Here is a 23,896-nt window from a genome sequence, read left to right as displayed (position 1 = left end):
GATATTTAAAAAACTAGCACATCTCATTTTATAATGTACACAATCTCATCATCTTGGCTCATTTTTAAATTAAATTATTACTTACTTTTTCATTTAAAAATAGCAATTTCTGTAATTGTACAACTTTTTTTTTTTTTTCTTTTTCAGTGCCCCCCTCTTCCTTGGCAGTAACAGGGTATACTACTTCTCCTTTCCATATGGGGAAAATGACTGCTCTACTGCTGCCAAAATCAATCTTGTCTGTAATAAGGATAACTACTGGGTGATCTGTTTGAACTAGTCAAACGAATGATAGACATGTGAGAGTGATTCAAGTGGCTATCCACAGCTATTTTAAATTAAATTGACATTGGGGGAAATGTTCTGTACCCAACTCTCTTTCCCATACACTAGGTATTTATAACTGGTTCCCATGAAGATCTCATACTTGCATAACCAAACCAAGAATTTGAAGTAAGCCCTCCCTGACTTGCATGTGACAATGAAATCTCCCTTCCATTCCAGAAAAAGAGTGTAGTTGCAGACATCCCAAAAGATGAGACCTCATCCCAAAAGATGAGACCTCATCCCAAAGCAGCTACAGGTCTTCCTTCCTCTCATACTATGTGAGGAAAGGAAAGGGAAATTGCCTCTGAGTTTCTGTGCATATACTTTGTACCCCTCTTCTGGCAGTTATATTTCCTGACATCTGTTTAAGTCTCCTCATCCATCTAAATGGAGTGAAGAAACATTCTGCATGCAATTGTAAGTCTTTCACATAAAATAAGACTCAAATGCTCAAATTGATAAAGTTTAATATAAATATTTTCTTGTGGATATTTGAGGTGAGAGCAAAAGGACTGTTCACAGTTAATACTGTCAAGATAGAAGAAACAGAGACAGATCAGCATACACAACTATGGTCACAGTACAAACTGAGCCAGAGTAAGGCTGAAGTACTGCACGCAGAGCATCAGCTTCCTTATGAGAATGGGAGAGGCAGGAGCTCCCACCCCTGAGTTTTGATCTAATCTGCAGTAGGTTAATGACTCTGCCAGTAATCTGCAGCATGGGTAATTTCACTCCTTGATATACTCATGGAAGAAAAATCCACTGAGTGCTATTAATTGTAAAATTCCTATGTCTGCATCAAGGTATCTCTAAGTCACAGATCACCGGAGGCAGAAGAGGATAGTCAGAGAAGCATCATTGTGCATTTGCCCTGTTCACACCTCCTCCTGCTGGCACACTGCTACTGGTCAGAGACAGAGCCCATGGCCTGCACCACTTCTGACATCTATTTAGTTTTTCTTCAAAAAGTATTGCTATTTATCCAAGAAGCTTGACTTCTACAGAAGATCCAATGCCTACATGGTGGGATGGCATTCAATAGTGGACACAACAATATAGTCACTAGTTTAGCCACAGATTAAAAAAAAAAAGGCTAATACATGGAATGAAAAGCAAATTAATATTCTGTATTAGCCACAACAGCAGACACTAATCAGACCATTAGTAAAACCACAAGGTTTCACTCCAGCAGCTCTGAAACAGTAATGGGTTTTCCCATGAAAACTTGAAAGAAAAGGTGAAAAAAGGTTTGTGTGGTATGATGAAAAGGAATGCCAGACACAGCTTTGGTCAAACATTCCCATTAAATATTTTCCCATTACCCCCTAGGTTCATTCACAGGCCAACTGCACTGGCTATTTACCAAGGAGGTTTAAGATAATGTTTACTGCTCTTTAGTGTTTTTCAATTTTCTAAGCTTACCGGCATTTCCTTTAAAAAATCATTGTGAAATTAAACAAGTTACACATTAATAGTTTATGTTTTCTCTTCACAGTAGATTTTCTGTTATTATGATTATACACGTCCTATCACTAAACTGGTATAGAATTGCCCTTAAAAAGTCTTACTATTTTCATTTTACACTTGAAATAAATGACTAATGATGCACTTTTTCTTTAGCAATTGGGACTAAATCCAACTGAAATATCTGAAATTATTTTCATGAGGAATGAGAGCAGATCAAGTTCTTTGCAGAGATACAGATTGGTGTATTTGTCTTTCACTACACATATTGGCATAGCATAACTTCATCTATTCAATGCCTAAAAACCCCCAAAATAGAAATATTGAAACGACATATTTAAGCACTATGTAACATACAAAAGGTAAAGAAGTATGATATTGAGTTACAGAAGACAAACTGAAATCTTACACAACATTATGTGTTTATCTTTAATTACACTAACTGCTATCTGCATTTTTAAGAGAGTATAAGAAAAAAGTAGAAACTAGGAAAGTAGACTGTAGAAAGCAAGTAATTACTGCACTACTGAAAAAACTTTGATAAACTACACACAAGATATTAATCTACCAATTTATAGGCCAATGATATTTCCAACAAACAGCATGTACTGCTTATAAAACACAAAAGCCAGCTTCTTGAAAATTCACTTGTTTTTAGCATGCCTTTATGTGTTTATATTTCATCAAACACTGTAATTTGAGAAGAACAAGCCAAGAACACTAATGAAAAAGCTGACAGATACAAAGAATAGAAAGATCTTGAAAAAATATACTGCTTTTATTTTATGACAAATACTGCTTTTATTTTATAAAACCACTTATAGTGATTTTTCTTCTTTTAGATTCAGGTTAATATGCTTAACTTTTTCTTAGTTGTGTAGTGTTGAAGCTGGGAGCTAGAAAGACTGATTGTAGAAGTATTATTAGTGCTGACTCACTAAAAATTATGTCGTAAAATCAGCATTTATAAGTCTCAATTCTTCACCTATTATTTCCATTATTTTCATTTGATCCATTATATTCAAAGCAGGAGAATGACAGTCTTAAATTTTATAACTACAAATGAAGAAAAACAGCAGCATTAAAACTCTATAGACAAAAGTAATTTACTACAGTCTTAAAAAGTACCATATAAATATCAGCACCTATATAAATTTATAGCATAAAATCACAAACCTGCTGAGATTTGTACACATACTTAAAATTTTACTACATGAGTGGCCCCAGTGAAGTCACTTACTGACCCCTAATTTTGTTTTTCCAACAATTTCCTACTGTTGGTTCTCAGCTCCATGTCTCTCTTGCATTTTGAAGTAGAACAGAAATTTACCTCTCAATTCTGAGAGAAGCTGAGAGCAAACCAATATTTGCTGGACCATCCTGGAGCATTATCTATCTCAGCATGTAAACAGACCCCTTATTTCAGGGAATTAAAGAACCAATTTTCTGGGAGACAAGGTTAGCAAACGAAAATTATATTTTCTTTGAACGCAAAACAGGTAGTTTGGTGAGTGGTAATTCTCACTATTTAATTTCTTTTGGAGATACAGGATCCACCATTGACAAACTTCTCAGTCTTGCAGTCTTAAAGCTCAAGTGAAGTTTCTGTACACTGCTACTGACTTCACCACCATTAAATGGAGATGCCATCATTACCACATCCAGACACTTAGCTCTAAGGAGTCCGAATTCATTGTGAATGGAATCACCAAGCTATTTTGTCTCCTGTGCCCAAGGACAGTAGAGCTCCTACAACAATTACCTCTTGCACTTTATCGTATATAGTTGTTTTCACTTTCTCTGTCATGAGGTTTCGGAGGGGATACTGAGGCATTCATGTTTTTGTCTCAGAAAAAGGTGACAATAATTGGTTATAATACTTGTATCAGAAAATAATAATTCACTAGAAATCCTTATAAGTTAGGAGAAAAATTTTAAATTCAATTTATGCTATCTTTGGAGAAATTCTTTAGTACTAAGTAAAACTTCAAATGTCATATAAAAAATGCATTTAATATACAAGTTTAAAATAAAAACAGGGGGTTTTTTTCCCCTCCAGAAAAAACCACATGCTTTCTGCTTTGACAAGAATTCTGCATTTTTAATTTGCAAGACTGCTGCCACAGAAATGATGGATGTAACAAATTCATTTGTAAGCCTATTTTGCTTTAGGATGAATTAGAAGAGAAAACGGGATTTGAAAAGAAAAGTAAATAGAAATGTAAATTCTGTTTAAATTATCTCCAGCACAAGGGGTTTTGGTCCACTGTGCTAGAAAAGACTGCTGTGCTGGGTTAAGAAAAGTGCAGAAGGAGAAAACAATATCCTGAAACAAAGCAACGAAGTTGGCAGACTGCAGACAGTCAGACAGACTGCAACAACTAATGGAACTTAAGCATACATTGCCATATTTAAGCAATGGCACTTCTGTTTGAATTTCTTTCACTGCTGTTTGCCATAATCTACAAGCTTAATTGTGTAGACCACAAGAGTGAAAGGACCTTTTTTGAACTACGATATTAAGCTTTTTCCTTTTGCGCAAGGGAATAGGTAGGCAGTTCAAGGCATACAGAGACTATTCTGTATTACAGATTCATAATTTTAGGGTTTTATATTAGTGCTGAGAATGGTATTTTTGATGGAGGGATTCCTATGATGCCTTCCTTTTGCCACAAAATTGTTGTATTTACACAAGGTAGAGTCCATTGAAATACATTCTGTAGTTAATCACAAGTCTAGTTTGACGGACAAATAGTTTTGTCACAATATGGCATTTCATCATGATAACTGGTGGAGTAAACAGCATAAATGCATAAGAATTTTAGGATTCATGCCTCACTTCACAGACCTAGAAGGATTCGTAGAAATCCTTGAGAAATGCAATGGTAACACCAAAGCAGGGACCTCCTAGTGCTTAAACACCTTGTCCCAAGATTTTGTTTTATTTTTTTTTTAATTGAAAGGAGAGTAGCACCTATTCAGGCCACTCTACCTCTTAAAGATGGAGTAGAAAAATTACAGTAGTGTTAGTAGGTCATTACCTGCACAAGGGGAAAAAAGGGTATGAATGTGATTTCATTCATAGTTTGAATAGTTGACAAAAGAAAACTAAAATACATACCGCATCTGTAACTTCTATCTCATACAACTTCTGGAATGTCTCCCGATAAAAGAAAAAAAGCTTCCCACTGCCTCCACCTTTCTTAACAGAGGTGCCTGTGACGAGTATTTTATCATCTGGGCTGAAGCAACAATCTGTCCTGTTGAAGAAACAAATCATCATACAGGGCAAACCATTAATTAATATATAGGGAACTTAAATATAAACTGCACTCCTTAAAAATAATCCTTTCTATTTGTTAATACTTTTAAGACAAAGCTTTAAAAAAATCTTTTGTCAGCTGCCAACTACTACTATAATTATCAGACACAGTTTACATGTACAATTACAGCTGTGCACAGTATGTGCAAAACTGGCAGATCCAATAAAAATCCTCCTCCCAACAAAATTCTCCTCCGCTCAAAAGTCTTGTGAAATTTTCAACATGAGAAACAAAAAAAAAGTATTTTCAAACCTGCTTATCATCATTAAGTAAAAAAACAAATCAACCATGAAATCTGGTTTTGCTGGTGACACATTCTTCAATGATGCAAGACTGTGTTTAAACAGTGCCCCAAAATGTTTGTCTGTTTACTGTTCTTCTGTGCTACAAATCACAGTCAAGATTGAGCTGTTCTTGACCTGCCTTTCCAAGACCTTATTTCAAAAGTATAAATTGTCCTTAAGAGATGGATTTGGCTGTGCTACAGCTATAGAGATGCAGATAATAACAATAACAATATTAAATATGATACTTAGTGCTATGCAGTACAATACGGTATTTTAGTACCAAAGAATACAGTCATCAGCACTTCTAACACTATAATCTAAATTCATATCATGCACCTTCATGTTATGTCTACTTTTCAATCCAGGTCTTCCTTTTATTAATGACAGACCAAATAAGAATGAGGATTACTTACATATCTCATTACACAAACATAAGGCAATGAACTGGCCTCCTCCCAAAAAGGTGCAAATCTAATTAGACCTAAGACATGTGAGACTGAAAAATGGCATAAAACTAGCAAAGTTAGCTATGAATTATCACAAAAAATATGATGAGATATTTTAATGCAATGTGAAGTCCTAAGTAGCCAAGAATCAACACTGCACAGTCCTCCCTGTGCAGTCCCTTCTGCACAGTTCTGGACCTAGTGAGGATGGAGGAAGAGAACTCCAGTAGATTCCCTCCTGTTCAGCACAACTACTGCTACTTCGAATAGCTGGAATAAATTAGTGTACTTACATTGGGAAGAAGCTGGGAAGTCTTTCTGCTGAATTAAGAGGCTTCTTAAATTGTCTAATATCCCATATCTTTAAAGTATCATCTCCTATGAAATAAAAGGGATGAAGGTTATCAATAAAGAATTTCAGTCAAGAATTTAGACATGTGCAGAAAATTTAGTCCTCTAATTCAGACACAAAAAGAACAGAATGACACAGTAGAAGCATTCAAAATGGGGATGGTTTGGAAGTTCTTTGTCCCTAAATGACTAAGAAAGTGCAGGGATAAGAAGTTCCACCTGCTACACTCCAGTAGATCAGAAACTTCTACTCAGTGGCTCAACTCCATCATGGCAACACCTCCTACCAAGAAACATTAGCCACACTGGAGTCAGATTCCCCAGACACTAACATATTCTGTGTTTGTGAGCATTGGTGCTTTGCTACTAGGAGTAAATTTAACTTTTAAGATATCGAAAGAAATTAAAATGTTACTGTGGATGGTCTAGATCAAAAAGTAAACAAGTTTTATGTGTCTGGTTTCCACCTGCCCTGAAAAAATGATCAGGAAAAATGGAAGGCATATGAAATCTTTCCCCTTCTTTAGCAGGTAAACACCAACAAACTGCAATCTCAATATGGAGAACAGGGCCTGGCATCAGTCAGAAACCCTTGGGGAAAGGGGAGAAGGGAAACAAGTGAACCCACACTTGCTATAACAAAACCTTTTCACAGTCCTCTACACTACCTTTGGCCATAAAAGCCAAAATTGAGGTTACAGCAAGACATTTACAGCAATTCTCATCTGTGTTTGATAAACATGGTGGGACTGTAGGCCAGTAAAAGTCAGGCTGTTTATTCCTTTTTGAAAAGTTATGACATATTAACAAAGTGAGAACAGGAAAAAAAGAAAATAGATTATTTAGTTATTCTCAGAGAGATCTACATCTCTGCTGATCATCCCTCTGGGATACATATTTCCAGTATGAGACAAGCTACAGAAGTTGAGCTTTGAAGCACCTCACTTGGGCACCTAGACATCTCCTTGCATTTGACATCAGTGCCTCAGTGCTTTCAAGGGTGAAAAGAAGGACTTTCAAACAACAATTACCTTTAAAAATATCCAGAGATTAATTTTAGACAAAAAGTTACAAAATCTTTCTGACCTAGAAGGAAAAAGGAGGCAAGTGGCTGGTAATCCACAGACCTGCTTTCTTCCAAAGCACAAACCTTGCAGGGAAGTAATTTTGTTGCCTAAAAGTTTCATTCACAGCCTTTGAGATCAAGAGCTTAAAGGAGGTGTTGGAAATAAAATGTTAAAGAAAAAAAAAAGTAACATGCTGTAACAAAAGAAATGAAGGCCAGCAGTACCCTTTACAGGGAAAGCAGTAATGTGTGGCCTCGTACATCATGTATATTTATATTAAAGACTAGGATAACTCCTTACTACAAAATATTTTTAAGAAGTGGACAACTTAAATAAATGAAGTCTAGAGCAGAGTATATTTCTGTTCATTGGGAAGCTATAAAATGACAAGAAAAAAAATATTGAGTCCCTATTTTGGGAATATGTGTTTTCTTATTGTTTCCCAGTAGACTCCATCCCAAGCACATTTCGTCTTGTAATATGAACCCTTCCTTTTTCCTCCCACACCCAACAGAAAAACACTTATCAGCAAGATGTTATATCAAAAGCACCAGCATTTTATAAATGTATGCAAAGGATACCACTTGGCCATTTTGCAAATCTCCTGAATAGGGACAGATCTAAGGCTAGCAGCCAAGGCTGTTCTGTTCTCAGTGGAATGAGCCTTGACATGATCTTCAAGCTGTAGTCCTGCCAGGCTTTAGCAGGAGAGATGCAGTCAGACATTTAGCTATAGCTCTTCTGCTAAAAAGAAAATGTAATCTGCTGGTTTGAAAAACTAGAAGACTCTAGAAGTTGTGGTTGATTTCAAATCAATACTGTCCTACACTGTGCAGAAATAGATAATTAAGTATTTGGAAAGGAAGGAATGCTAGTAGAATGACTAGGCCAATGCTGTGAAACTCTTACCAACATTAAGAATTTGCACAGATTCACTTTTCCTAATTAAAATTTTCTGTGTTGAAAATACAGTTATTGGTACCTGAATCTAATTTGCATTTGGAGTTGAAATCACTGTCACTAAGAAAACAGTCATACTTACTTGCCACAACACCAAGGACTTTTTCCAGTAGCATCCTTCCATCAATGCTTAAAGGGGTTCTTTATGAGAGCTGTAGCAGTACTAATCTATTTTTAATTATTTCATACATGGACAAAAATAGTTACCCTTAAATAAAAACATATAAACAGACGTTGTGCAGTTCAGTATGAAGCATTCAAAATAGTCCACTTGCATTATTCAGTATTTTTCTCAATGGCAGACTTCTCCAAAGCCTGGCAAGATTATTTAAAGCTTTTATAGCTTTTAGTAGCATTTCAAACTCTATTCTTTGCCTTTTTAATAAGAAGGATACCAATAAACAGGCTTTAGTCTGATATGAGCAGGTCAGACAGCATTATGCCAATGGTATTGAGCACTGGACTTATCAAGAGGTTAACAATTAGGTGTTAGAAAAAGTCTTTGGTGAGCAAGGATAGGCGTTTTGCAAATGGCTTTTAGTCAAAATAAGGCCAACGCACAGATAGTACAAAGATTTTACATGGTTTTTTTTCTTTTCAGAAGATACTGACCAGAAGTACATGGATGCAAATGGCCCCAAAAGGAGCAAAAGTGCTGCCAGAAACTCAAAAATCCTAAAGTCAGCAACACCCTTAAAGAAGCTCCTATTTTAAGAGGGAGTCCTATGTTGAAAGCAAAGCTCATGGACAGAAATTCACAAAGATCATTGGGGAAAGCAAAGAAACATAGCAAATGAGAATTTAAAAAAGAAAATACAGCATAGGAAAGGCATAGCATAACAAGGCTTACCATGAGGGAGCACCAGAATTTATAAACTCTGAGCATTCCTGTTGAAGGCTTATACTATATATGTGAGGAGAGGCACCTTACGGAACAAGGTATATGCTTCTGTGTTCTGCACTGGTTCTGCAAGGGGAGCTGCCACAGCTAAAGAATGACCTTCGGAGGCAGTAGAGGTCAGGACCACACTCACCCTGAGCCGAAGGCCTTGGAAGGGAAGTCACAAATTGGGGATTCTGCACTTAGGCTTGGAACAGCTCTTACTGTCACCTGGATCCATACCAGCCTGGCCAAATATTTAAGTGCATCATCCTCTTTAAACATATGGAAATGAAGGATACTGGAAGACTCTGAGAAAGCCATTTCAGCTCCAAGTGTTACAAATAGTTGGCTATGTCTATTAAAGCTAACGAATGCATTTTTGGTATTTTTTGAAAGGAACATCAGCGTTCAGCTCCCGAGAAGTATTACTTGACATAAAACCATTTGATTTTTAAAATGCTAATGTTTGTATTCAACATAAAGAGCAATATATTACTACTCTACACAAAATCGAAAGTCACAGGAAACTGTACTCAAGGTGCTTCTACTTTTTAAACCAACTTCAAAATTAAATGTTTTATTTGTCCTCAAGAACACTGTGAAAAGAGAAATACAGCTAAAACTGAAAAAAAAAACAAACACAAAAACATCAAAAGGAAACACAAAAAAAATTTTTTTGAGGTCAAAAGAAAGCATGTATCTGCATAAGCTATCTGATAGGCTTCCATGTGAATATTTTTTCTTGGATTTAACTACAGTGAACTTATTTTCCTATATAAGTTTACTGATTATGATGCCATGAGTCTGTACACTGTTCATACCACAGAAAATAAATGAACCATCCAACTAATAGCTATCATGAGATTCATGGAATTAATGAAGTCATTGCTTCATATTATGACAAAAACGAACTCCACATACCAGAAGTCAAAAAAAGTTTTTTTAAATTTTTATAAGACCCCAAGTCCAATCCTAATGCTTACCGCTTCACTGTTAAACAAAGAAAACATTCCTCAGATACAATCTTCACTGTATTTAGAAAAAATTACTTTCATGGTTACAAGTGTGCAAAAATATCACTTTCTTAAGATTCTGTCAAGTTACTACCTAATACCGAAGAACAGTAAGACTGGGAACTCTCATAAGCAGCTCCTTAGCTTTTCATTTTCCCTTGTGCTTGCAGCTGAGCCCTGCCTCAACTCTCTCATATCCAACACAGAATCTACATCAAATGCCGGAGAGTCAATCAAGCTTTCAATGAAAGTCCCCATTCCCCAAACTGCTATCCTCTCTTTGATCCTCAGCACTTGGCAGGTGTGTTAATCTATGAATTCTGGATCCACATCTGCTTTTGTTGGTATAGATCCAAAGCAATACTCATATTAAAGCACTAACCAAACAAGTCAAAATCAGGTATGATTCCTCCTTATTCTCTAGCATAGTGGACACAGAGCTTTTTCTTTTAATACACTAGACAAAGGTAGCACTTTTATCCACACTGAGGGGCCAAATTTCCGTACAGTCTTACATTCTGCAAACAATCAATCAACATTTTACATAGCTTAAAGCAGAGTATGGTAGATAAAACGTAAGTAAGTGAAAGTCTGTTTAACATGACACAAAATCTGGAGACAGATGAGGAAGAACAGGCAACCAAAAGTGCCACATGCAATAAAAAAAAGCAAATGTCATTTATGTGATCTACATTTATAAATGTGAAACATAAGAGAATTTACATAAATGGAGGTTTCAAGACAGCACTAGTGAATATTCCTCACATAAGTGTTAATTGTGTTTGCCGTTAATATTTAAAAGCACGCTGAGGTTTCTCTTTAAATCTTCTAAAGTATGTCTGTGTGCATTTTTCAGGGCCAACACCACTGGCAGGCAGATGCAGTGTTTCACTTAGCCCGGAACAGAAAGACAGATGGTTCACTCCTACTTTCCAAGGAGGAGAAGGTTCTCACACAGTAAATGTCTGGTTCAGTAAGGACCAGCAAGGTTGAGAGTTTTTACCTCAACCACTTAGGACTCATTCATGATAAGTACAGTGGCAATAGAACTCTGCATCCAAGAGCCTCAACAGCAATTAAGAAACAATCCAAGTGCCATTAGCGTGCCCTAGTTAAGTCTAGGGCTGTCAAGGACAAGACTACCATCATCTTACTCTGAAAGATGTGATCTGGGGAACATAATGTTTGGAATCTTAGAAACCTGGCAAGACATTCAAAGAAGTCAGAGGTAGCATCCAAGAGCAGCTGCGTATTGCTGTAAAAGCCACTAGTGCCGCTCTACTCATCAGGGGCAGGGGGAGTGGGAGGACACAAAGCAACTGCAAGCTATAGTGCTTGGCTTGGAAGCGCATCCCCTGCTTCAGAGCTTTTGCTGTCTAAGAATACCTCTGTCCTGGTGTTTTGTATATGTAATCTCATTCTGTCCAAGTACCAAACTGACCAGATGTCCTGTACATATGTGAGGTACAATGTTAGCCGACATTAACATACACTGCCTCTCCCTAGACCTGTTTATTTGGCCTTGGGGCCATGCTAATGCATAGACATAGCTTCTGGTTACAGCTGGTTTCCATCCAGACAGCTTGGATTGTATACTTGCACCTGCCTGCAAAATACTGGGTAGACAAATCTCTGTGTGAAAAGCTGTCTTAGGCAGACACCGTCCTGTCCAATACATCTAATACTGGAGTGAATGAGTTTTCAAATATACCTTTGCCTTCTCAAGACTTGTTCTGTTATCTAAGACTTTTTAATAGAAGGTTTATATGAAGTTTAAAAAGCAGGTGTTTTTTTCCTGTCCTGTAGACATTTCAAATTTTTTTGCCATTCAAGTTCATCTTGGCCACTCACTTCCAGTCATCACCTCTTGATGTTCATAATATAAATTAGATAAAAATTCCAATTAGAACAGAAAAGGACACTGCATAAGAAAGCTGCTTGGGGAATGAATAACTCCAGAATAGAGATACTGTTACCAAGAGGTAGTAATCTTCCCAGAAAGACCTAAGTAAAACTGGACTAGTTTTATTTTTAATTAAGCTAATAATTTCCTTTTGGTGTATTATTAATGCTAGACAAGAAGAGAGATCAGGAACTGTGTAATATAAACAGCAAAGTTCTCTTAAAATATTCCTTAACTGCTGAAAAATGCGCTTTCAGGAACACAGTATTGCATAGTGTATCAAAATAAAAGATGTAAATTGTGAAACACTTCAGGTTTAATTCACTAGTATCTGATTTCACTACCTTACCTCCATCATAAACAATTACATTTAATGATGACATGATTTAAATGGTTTGTTTACTGAACTTAGTAAACTTTCACTTAGTAAAGTTAAAATTGTCTTACATTCAACTCATCAAAGGGTTCTTTCAATCACTTACCTCCCCGGCTGGCAAGGACAGTACCATCATAGGAAAATGTCAAGCATGAAGTGTCGGTGCCCGGAGCATGAGCTTGCCTGCAGTGGAACTTTGTGTGTACCTGTTTGTCAAACAAATAAAACATTAGAAAATGTGCTTATATCAAGATAAGACAAACATTTATTTGTAGCATTTTATGTACCCTGCTGCTATTCCTACATTTAAATAGAAACCCCTGCATTTTTAGCAGGTACAGAAGCTAAATATTTCTACAGACATTTAAAAATGTCATATATGTTTTAGAATAGGCTTTCATAATAAAAGATTGAATGCAAAATTTGACTTTTTCATAGATTTAATTATACAGTCCACATTTACATAGCTTCAGCACTCCTGGAAAACTCCCACTAGCACTGAATAAAGGAAGTTACACCTGGTTAAGGTAAAAATACATTTTTAAGACAGTTCTCAACACTCCCCAAAGCAGGCTTATAGTTACAAAAAATACCAAAATACAATATAAATACTTTGGAAAGGACTTAAAAGAAGGATTGGAAGAACTTATTTTTGCCAAATTTAATCCCTGCCAAAATTCATGGCTTATATAATAGAACAAAGCTCAGATATTCTGAGGTTTGTGTTCCATTTTGCTGCAATAAAATTCAAGTTTGGGAATGATGTATGTTTATTTTTTATTTCTATTTTGCTGATAATCCTAGAGAAAGGTAGAAATTACTTTCAAGTTAACATTTTGCTCCTGTGTAGAGCTGAATTCTTATTTATTAAGTCACTATTTAGTAAAATCCCTAAAAATTCTATTAAAAATGGAGGAACCTCTAATTAAATTTTAGCAGTTTTGAAAATCAAGCTTTCCTACTTCCCAACCAAAAGCAAAGGTCTCAGCTACGATACCAAGATGCCCTTCATACACAGGAAGGGAAAATGGAAGAAAAGGGACAAGACAGAAACAGAGATGAAGGAATTTGAGACAGGTTGACTCCTTTCTTAACACCTAGGAAATTACACTTCTCATTTGCCCTTTTTTCCTAACACAAAACTAATTTACATAGTTGTAAAATAAAACATTCAAGAATTAAAGGTTGTCGGTACAACTGTATCTCAGCTTCTCATCTGTAAGATGAGGATTAAAACATGCCCTTCCTCATATAGAGAGGAAGAAGAGAAATTAGTGGCCTTGAAGTCCTTTACTTACCAGTGATGAGCAAAACAGAAAAATATGCGTAGAAGCGTGTATATTCAGAGGAGGGTTTGAACAGCATGAACTAAGTCAGATCTAGAATCGCACCCTAAACAGTAAAAGACAAAATACTGAGCAGTATTTTGTCACTGCTTAGTGATTACTATCCAATCTATACATTAAAAGAGACACAGTTCTACAGAATAAAAAAGGAGGATGTGATCGCAAAATGCAAACACATGGACTGAATTAAGCTTGCACAGGAATCCTCAGTTACTGTATCTTCTAATTTTTGACTATGCACCTTACTAAGGCACTTTTTAAGGGCTATTTTGTATGCAAAACACCCAAGCTAGTAAAGTAATTAATGTTGTTTACCCTTTTCAAATATTTGTTCTAAATTTGGTCCAAAAGCTAGAGAAACTTTGTGTAATGACATTAATAATGATTGCAAGCTTATTTTGGAGTGCAGATTTAGTCAAGTTTTGAGAGGAGTCACATAAGTCATTTCCTCCACAAATGACTCTTCAACAAAGGAGGATTTCAAACACCAAGTAAATGCTTCTTAGAGTATTTGGAAATAGAATGTAATAGCTTACATTTAGCAGTAGTACTTGTTTTGAAATTACTGTCACTTCCAGCCAATTGTGCATATCCTGGAGAAACTCTATGAACAGACTGCAGTTTACAACTCTACGTCTTTGGTGGGAGTGTTTGTAAATACTAAGAAACATATTTTATGCACCCAGTTAACTAAAATTTCCCAAGTATGTGGTAACATACAAAGGATAAAATGTGAATTGGCTATCAGAAAATAAATTTTCTGTAATATTTGTTAAACATTACCAAGCAATTAAAATTATGTATTTTCTGTCTAAGAAATAACATGGACACTTGCAAAAACATCATAAATGGTTAATAATCACACCTTAAAAAAATGACAGAAAGATTATAATATGGTATTTAGCTATTTCAAATAAATTGGAAAAACTTTGTTTGGGATCCACAACACTTGTCTACTCAACACTCCCATCCCTCCCTGGCAATGTCAGACTGATACACATGTATTAAAATAACATTTTTTCATTTTTCTGACCAACTTAATGTAAGGGTGAGGGGTTTTTTTCTTTCATTTCATCATTAATCAGTCTGAAATTCCTTCCTTTTGTTTTGTTTTGGATACAAATTAAAATAAAGAAAAAGATTTGGGGTCCCACCAAGGCCTCTTCTTTTATGTTTTACTAGTAAAAAACCCAAACATCTCTATATATGTAGATAGATAGTAAATCATATATTGTTTCAAGAGTTTTGTTATTTTTCTATGGTCAAAGATACTGATTTTATTTAGCATGAATTTATGAATCCATTAATCAAACCTGAACTGTATCTTTCAGGAATTAAACAACTCACCTGAAATATGTCACCCACTATGGAGCTTTCTCAGTGAAGTACCTCTACTTTGAACAGTTCTTACCCTTTTTCAACTGTCCCACAGAAGAAGAAAAATAGCAACATACAGACATGCAAGACTCAGACATTTGCCCCTTAATCACAAAAATGAAAACAACAGAACAAATTTAGCCCAAGTCTACCCAGCTTCAATGCCTTAGGATTTCATGTAAAACGAGACTTGTCTGAAAGGGACAGTAAGATTGCATCAGCAATTCTGCTTGTCTTTAAAAATAAATTTGCTCAGTTTACCAGTAAAAAGATTGTTTTCCTAACTTTGAGCTCTGCAAGCTTGCCCTCCATATATTATTCTGCAAAGGAATATAACCCTGAATTGTAATACTAAATCAAATATTCTAAAATGATTGAAGGTTGCTCTAAAAATGATAGAAGGTTGAACAAGAAGTTTTTACATATACTGGCAAATGTTCACTGCAGTTTTCAAACAAAATAATGTGTTTGGCCTCTGGCCTCTTAACATTTTTAACAGATGTCTAATCTTGCTAACAAATCATTAGTAAAAAAAAAAATTATCAGATTGTTTGTTGCTGGAAAGACATGAAACAACAGAACTAATGTACACAATTTAAAAGTTTGATTTTTGAAAGGGAAGGAGAAAGCATTGAAACACTAGATAAAGATGTAAAGATAATTAGGGCAAAGTGTATCTACATTTCTACCTCATTACCCCTCTCCTTTTGTTGCAGAAGTGCCTGCTGTTATGGAGTACTAGTCATGTGCCATTGAAGATTTGACAAGTTCATCACTCCTTAAATATTTTAAAGGTTTATTTATTTCAGCAAATTCTGCAGTAACACACTCTATCTTCTGCAACTTGTTTGAAGGCTTTCTAGCAACTAACTCCAGCAATGTCAGCACTTTCTTTCTAGCTTTGTATTAGCACATATATTTTTGTTAAGCAATTACAGCTGACTGGACTTGTGTGCAACATGAAATGACAGGCAGAAAACATGAAGCACATGTGAGAAAGGACGCAGTTGCATGTATCAAAAAAACTAGGATAACAGATAAATGTCAAAGTTTGCAATATCACCGCAGTCCTCATAGAGAGGATGAGAACCAGAAGAGGAAGCCAGAGAATGGATTGCGAAGGGGGAGGGGAGCGGAGGGGGGAGAAGGTAAATGACTGGAGCGTCACTAACTAACGTGCTTTGTACAAAAATCTGGGTGGATTGAAGAAGACCCATACGGGAAGTGAAGACGACAGTGGCCACATGAAGTGTTTATCACAAATGAATGACCTACAACAGAACCACATGGTTAGAGTTCTGCGCCACACAACTGCTCTCCTTCTCCAGAATCCTAAATAAAACATGTTCTAGGAAAAGCAGAAGATAGACCTAGTCAGTTTGTTCACCTCAGAAATCCAAGTCACATCCATGTGAAAATCAACAATACGCTTAACTAATAAAATTTTTTAACATTCCACATAGTTTCTAGGATACAATATTTCACAGTAATCCGATGCCTTCCCAAGATTATAATGCTCCCCCCACCTTTTTCTTTTAACGAAACAGTGAATGACCCAGCCAGAACATTCTTCTTCCTTCTTGTTCCTAACATCTTCAAGATTTTTTTTAAAAGCAGAGGCAGTAAATTAAGGGAGGCCTTGGGGAAAGTGAGATCTACAAAGATTGCTGTATAAATCTTTCCTTGTATTACAGACATGTAACAAAATTTTACTTATTTATTAGTGTGAACAGTCAACCGCGCAACCACAATTGTGTTGACAGCAAAAGGAACTCTATCCAATACTGAGTGCGCCACTAGCAATGTGCAATCTACTCCAGTTTGCTCCAGCACAAAGAAGGTGTATTCTCAACAGGGAAGGTCATCTCTGGAGATGCCTCTTATGCTTGCTTACCTGCTGTTCCCCCTCTTTCACATCAAGGAATGTTTCCAATGCTCCTTGAGAGAGCTGGAAATCGGGATTTACACCGGTTTGAAACATGAGGCAAGAAGGGGAAGACTGGCTGGGCAGAGATGCCACACAGGCAAGTCCCAAGCCATGTACGGCTCTTTGAGATTTAAACAGGTGATTTCACCCAACTAAGATACTTCCAGCAAAATAAGTTAGCTGACACTGACAATATTCAACTGCAAAAAAAGATAATTCTCAATAAAAATAAAAGCCTTCCAAGATAACATATTATCATAGGCCAGTCTCAAGGTGACAAAGGCATGAGCTATAAAGCTGCAAGAAGAAAACGAACAAACCAGAAACCTTTTTAGTCACAACTGAACAAAGCTGTCCAGGTCTTTGTTGAAAGTGATCCCATCAGAGACAGCCAGCAATCTCAGAGTTGTGATCAAAGCTGACAAGACAGACAGGTTCCCAGGGCATGAGTTACACTCTCCAAATGGCTATTTCCCCATCCCCCCTTCAACCATCTCCACTAAAGGAAGCATATTTGCTTTGCTCTCAATTATAATCCAGAAAAGAAATGTAACTGTACTTTCTGGGTTTAGTATATCACTTACACATTATCAGGTCTACATATGCCAGCTGAATTCAGGAATTTCTCAATTTTTTCCCTGAGTAGGCAGTTGCAGACTATATCAGATGCTTTCCTTAAGTCTCTGTAAACACGATCCCTGAACTTTCAATTTATGTGACAGCTCTTCAATACCACTTCCCGTGGTGTAGAAATAGATGCTGTTTCAGTAATGACCATACTGATGCAAAACAAGATTAACTCGTGAAATTTGAGGGTTTAGTGTTTACATGATTATTTGCTACATGATTTGCTCTTCTCCATGATTTTCTAACCCAGTGACATCTACAAGTATCATTAGCAGACCTGAAACACTCCTTCCTTTCTCTCAATCCTAATTAACCAACTATGAATACAGTAACCTAACTTTATTTGCCATAACCAGGACATCTGACTGGCAATCATATTTAACTGTCCTGTGTGTCCATTATATTCTCACCTGTTGCAACTAAGGTCTTTTTCTGGGTGGAGGGATGATATTCTAGGGGAGGCAAGTCTTTTGGATTTCTTTATCTCTCACACTCAGCAGTGGTTCAATACCCTCCAATAATCTTTCACATGTATTTCATAGAGAAGTTTTCCTAGCTATTTGAAATTACTGAACAGATAAGAGATTTTTTTTTTAATATTCTGCAGTTTTTCTTGAGCAATGGTTTTGCAATGAAAAACCTACATAACCAGAAAAAAAAAAAGAAAACATAATAGCTCTGTAACTATTTTAAAGTTTATAAAATCTTCAATCCCTTGCAATGAATCATGTGTTATATCATGGAACTATGAATGAAAATAAAAACACAAGTGTGAAATGCTTAGTCAGAAAATGGTGGGCTGTTACGGAAAACAGAATTCTTAGAACAGAAGCCATACATCAGTGTAGTCAGTCAAGGTGAAAAATGATTTAGCATTTTGTTAATTCCAATTGATACAAAAAGTAGATTTCTATTGAAAAAAAATCTCTAACATCTACACAGAATGCAATGAGGCAAGGCACCTGATACATTTGACTATATGAGGTTTTAGACAAAAGAAGGATGCAAGCAGGCTGGCTTGCCTTAGAGATGTCTCTGAACCACTGCAGTGATGAGAAAATCCTTCCTATCTGCCCATACTTCCTTCACCACTCAGAGCATTCAATGTCAAAGAATACTGCTGAACACAGAGACAATTTCTTCTTGTTTAAGTTAATTCAACAAGAAAGATTTTAGGAAACCATTTTAGAAGGATGGCTTCTTCACAGCATTGCTAAATATTTGCCTAATGGTTTGAAAATGAAACCCCAGCTGAATGTTTGGCTGCACTGTCAAACTTTGCATTTGAGAAAATAATCTATCTTGGCCACAAAAACGATAAATATTACTAATAAAAATAGCTTTTGGAAACTATTCCGTTGGCTTCCTTTGGGGATTTTTTACACTGCATGAGAAAAACATACAAGGATGTAAAAGAAATGTTCCTTTGTATCTTTTCATAACTTATCTAACCCATCCCATGCTATCCTAGCAAACTCATTATTTTCCTCCTTTTTACTATCATAAATATGGCTTCTGTAAACAAAACAAAAAAACCCTGAACCCTCCTTTTGCCTCTCTCAAAAATAATCACTCTTAGGCTTGTCCAGCTGTTGAAGGTTCATTTGTATTCCAGAAAATAATCAAATCTGATCAATGTTATTCTGTAAAAATTTCATTAAAAATTTAGTTAAGATATACTAGAAGTCCACTGAAAGTCCACAGATTGCTTCAAACCATCTACGCCAACACCAGATGTTTCATATCAATAAAAAGTAGCCTTTTGCCTATTGGCAATGAACAAGCAAAAGTATAAACAGAAAAAATACAAAGAAGCTACAAAGGTGTATTTAAAAAGTAACTACCACAAAGTTATTCCCACCATAATTCAATACAATTTTTTCATATTCTTCCAGTCTTCAGTGCTCCCAAAGCTTAAGACTGATTTTAGTGATCTTATAGGGGTACAGTGTGAATATACTGAAATATAACTGAAAATATACAGAAATAACAAAAAGCTAATGTTTCTCATTCAGTAACACTTGAGCTAAAAAAAGCTGTTGTTATTAAAGTGCAGTGCATTATCAAAGGTGGCTGTATAATAAATTTCCTTACTTGTTGAAAAAAAGTAGCTAAAACATGTATATTCCAACAAGATGTGTGTATTTCTAAGAAATGAACAGTCACTTTCACTAAACTTCTTGTAACATATAGTGAGCTATTATTTCTTCTACATTATTTGATTTTTCCAACAAAAATGTACTGCAAACCATTATGCTGTATTTTCTCTATTTATTACTTAAAATAATATAAAATTTGTAAAACATGGATTTGGTTTTATTTATTTGGGTGGAAAGGCGAGGAAGGAAGAATGTCTTGGTTAAAAAGGGTAAGTGGTATTTTGCCACATGACGTATTTCAGTGATAAAATGAGCATTCTTAACTCAGACCCTCAGTGGTTTATAAAAAATGTTGCATCAGGAGACTGCAATTATTAGCTCAATGTACTTAACACTGATTTTCAAGGACCCTACATATTTGAAATTTTTTTTTTAAGCCTCTAGAAAACAAAAAATGCCATCATCATTCAGCAAAATAAGTTCTTGAGAGAAGTTGTTTTTGAGAATTTAAAGGAAACTCCTTTTCTTCTGTTACAGGTCAGGTGGGCACTTCTGGATGACAGGGGATATGCATTTTTTTAATAACTAAAGATATGTTGTTATTAATGCACAAGATGCAGAGTTGCTAAATGCCCTCAATTTCAGTTACCTTTAACTCAGAATTTACCTGATGAGTTCAGCAGCTTTAGGATTAGGCCCCAAAGTTATGTATGAGTAAAATGTAAAAGTAAGAAGCCGGTTGGGAAAAAGAAAAAAAAAAAAAGGTAACTCAAGCAAACTTCATTTTCTTTTCAAGAAATATTCCTAGTTCAGTTTCATGATTACTTCTTTGACATTGCTTTTTTTCTTACAATATTTTTATATAATTGACTAGCTAAATAATCAAACAAATAAAAAACCCTACAGATTTGTAAGCAAAAAATACGAAGGTGGAAAAAATTTTCAAAAATTGTTTTCTGCAAGTGGTTTATACTAACTAAACAAGTGCTCCACAGGGAAAAGAAAGAAATTCCCACTTAGCTTCGGAAGCTGTAAACCCAAAGTTATAGATAACATATTTACAGGGTTTACAAGTAAAATATTACAGTGTTAATCACTGATTCCATGCATACAATATACAGTTGTTGACAAAATGTGGTTTTGTTCAAATACAACAAATTACAACTGAATATTGCATTTGAATTCATCTGGCATTTAGCACAGAAACAACACACTGTCTTAAATAACTCTGGCAGTTCAGGTTTTGTGGTAGCATCAACTTCAACCCCCCAAAACCCCTTAAAATCTTTCATGATTAAAGATACTTTGTAAAATAAATTAAAGTTAAACCCAAGATTTCACTGCTTCTGCAAGATGAGGCCCGGGTATACTTGGATTTGATTTCTGACACTCAATATTGAAATGACTTGAAAATGAATGTTTCCATCTTAAAACATGCTGTATATTTATCCATCTACACTGCACAGCACCCTGTTGTATCAAGTTTCCAAGCTAGCCTAGAGCAGGAATCAAGTACTTAAGCATCAGGTAGAGTGAAAAAAACTTATAATAAAGTGGCTTGCTGTTCTACAGTGAGATTCCTGAATACATTTCAAACATGGATCACTTCTAAAATTAGTTTTCTTTTCAATAGACATTAAAAACAGATTACTGTTTAAATATGAGAGGATAGAATTCTTCTGTTTGGAATTAACATCCTTAAATCAATTAATCTCTTCTCATTTCATACAAATAATAATCTCATTATCAAAACTATGGTAATGTAAAAATGTCCTAATCAATATTCAAGACTCCCTCAAAGAGGCTGCAGTATCTCCATACCAATTTGTCTCTGACAAGTACAGAACTGTTACAGAATCTTTCATTCTGCAATTAGCCTTCTCCTCTACTGTTAATGTTGCTTTGAAACCCTCTTTTCTCTTCTTTTCCTATTGCCATTTTTTATGACGCTCTGTAGTATCTTTCCTGACTACAGTTCTCTTTTACCACTAGCATCCCTAAAATTCTTCTCCATCCAACAAAAAGATACCTTCCATTTTCTCATCCTAGACTTCCAGTTTCATTTCAGCACAGTATTTCACACTCGTGCCTGGCAAATTCATATTTCTTCTCCATCAGCAGTGGCAACTTCAGAGAACAGGTTTGTTTGTGAAAGTTGTATCTCAGAAATCTCATTTGCATCAGCCACTTTTCACCAAATAGCTCCATGTTTCTTTCTGTCCATTACTCTTTTTCATACTTTGGCCTTTTCATCCAATACTGCCTTCTCCTCCATCCTCATTCCTTGTCAACCCCACTTAAAATCCTTCCTGAGTCTCAACAGATTTAGCCCTGACAAATCCAACAATACTAACCCATCCTCATTCTCATCAGCCTTAGAAAAAAGTGCTTATTTTCTATTCCCCTTCATTCTTTTATGAGGTCCAGTATCTCCTGTATACCTTCTACACATTGGCTCCCTTCTTCACTATTCCCTCTGGTACATGAATTTCTCCCTCTCAGTTTTGCTAGCTTTTCACCATTACTCAATCCCCTTGGTCACTGAACTTCTCACTCTACAATGTATTTTTGAAAACCTTATTCACAACCACGACTACCAATATTTTCATGCCATTAAAGTACTTTCCAAGAAAAGGTACATCATTCTCTGTCCACTAAACATCTTAATTCATCTTGACACCACTTTGTGAATGCTTAACTGGCAACTTAAATTCAACAAGATGAAAGCTGTTTCTGATTTTCTTACTTGTATACCATATCTCCTCAATTTCCCTGGAAGATCTAACCTCTTTTAATCATTCATCATAAGAAAAACGTTGTTATACACATCACAACATGTCATTTCCTTTCTGTCACATATTCTAGACCACACTGTAATAAATCCAATCAATAACCCGTTGCCAGTATTATTACTTTGGCTTCTTCTCCCTCTTTGTTTCCTTGATGATGGTTCTTTACTTTTACAGTCCACTGTTGCCTCCTTTTGTATTCTTTAACAGCTCTATTTTACCAATGACTTAAAATATATATTCTTCCAATAATAGCAATTACAGATCATTCACTTGATCCTCAAGCACATCTGTGGTTTACCCACATAAAGAAAAACGTCAAAACCCACACACCCACCACTTGTTTTCCATAATACATATGGACATACCACAAACTATCATTTAAAAATGACCAAAAAAAAAAAGGAGACAAGTAGCAATTGAGTTTGCACACTGCCTTGCTTTTGTTTGTCGGTGTTAACCTCTTAGCAACTTGACATCAAAGGATTCATTTTCCAACATTACCACATTTGTTTTGGAAGGAGAACAATCAAAACTGAAGTTTGTTTTATACACGCAGGCAGCAGCACACATTAGCGCAGCCCTGCCTTGCTCTCCTACCTCAAAGCAATAGCCAAGAAACAACAGCGACCTGTCTGGAGTACAGAAAACATTCCTACACCCCTGTCAACTCCTACCCAGCTTGGCACCACACTTTCACACATCAAATATCAAAATCAACCAGGCATTTGCACATTTGTGACAAGTGACAAGCCAATGGCTGGCAATGCAATGCTTTCTGCTGACTAAAACAGGTGTCCCTACTTCTGAAAAATCACTCAGGCTGTTGAAGGTGGTCTTGAATATAAGCCAGTCCTCCCATTACAAGGGCAGGAACACACTACCTGTACTAGTTGTGCTTTTGCAAGCCCCGGTGAAACAGCCTCTATGAAGGTCACAGCTGTATACTCTAGTGACCTCAACAAGGTGAAGTTTGCTTAGGTCTCGGGCTCAATCTGGTCTCCAAACAAGACCACAGACCTGCACACTGGTGAGGACAATGAAACAAGACTAGGGAGCTAGGATACAGTGCCATTTATCTGCTCTTACCAGTGTATGTGCTGATCACAGCAGCTTCATTCATCAGGAGCTCTTAGTGTCCATAAAAAACACAGTCCATCATTATATGACAAATCGGATTTTTTCAGAATATTTCACTCTTCGTATGTGAACTAGCACAGTACTTTCTAATTTGGCCATCCTATCCCAACCTTAATAAAATGCATTAAACTGAAAATTAAATATAAATTAAGTTTTAGTGCTGATGACAGGTGACTGCTTTGAGCACA

The 23,896-nt window shown here is 35.9% G+C and overlaps 1 protein-coding gene across 1 annotated transcript in view; it reads right to left on the bottom strand.

The window, feature by feature from the left end:
- The window catches only part of WDR70 (WD repeat domain 70), a 142,090-nt gene that overhangs the window by 24,622 nt on the left and 93,572 nt on the right, over positions 1-23,896 (bottom strand). Inside the window, exons 11-13 of the mRNA XM_075019702.1 lie at positions 12,510-12,609; positions 6,144-6,228; positions 4,916-5,054 (exon numbers count right to left, since the gene is read on the bottom strand). Coding sequence (XP_074875803.1) covers positions 4,916-5,054; positions 6,144-6,228; positions 12,510-12,609 — 324 coding nt within the window. The remainder of the gene's footprint in view (positions 1-4,915; positions 5,055-6,143; positions 6,229-12,509; positions 12,610-23,896) is intronic.

This window comes from Buteo buteo, chromosome Z (assembly GCF_964188355.1).
Source record: "Buteo buteo chromosome Z, bButBut1.hap1.1, whole genome shotgun sequence".
In the NCBI taxonomy this organism is placed as follows: Eukaryota; Metazoa; Chordata; class Aves; order Accipitriformes; family Accipitridae; genus Buteo; species Buteo buteo.
Note: the sequence above shows the minus strand (reverse complement) of the source record. Positions and strands in the feature narration are given on the sequence as shown.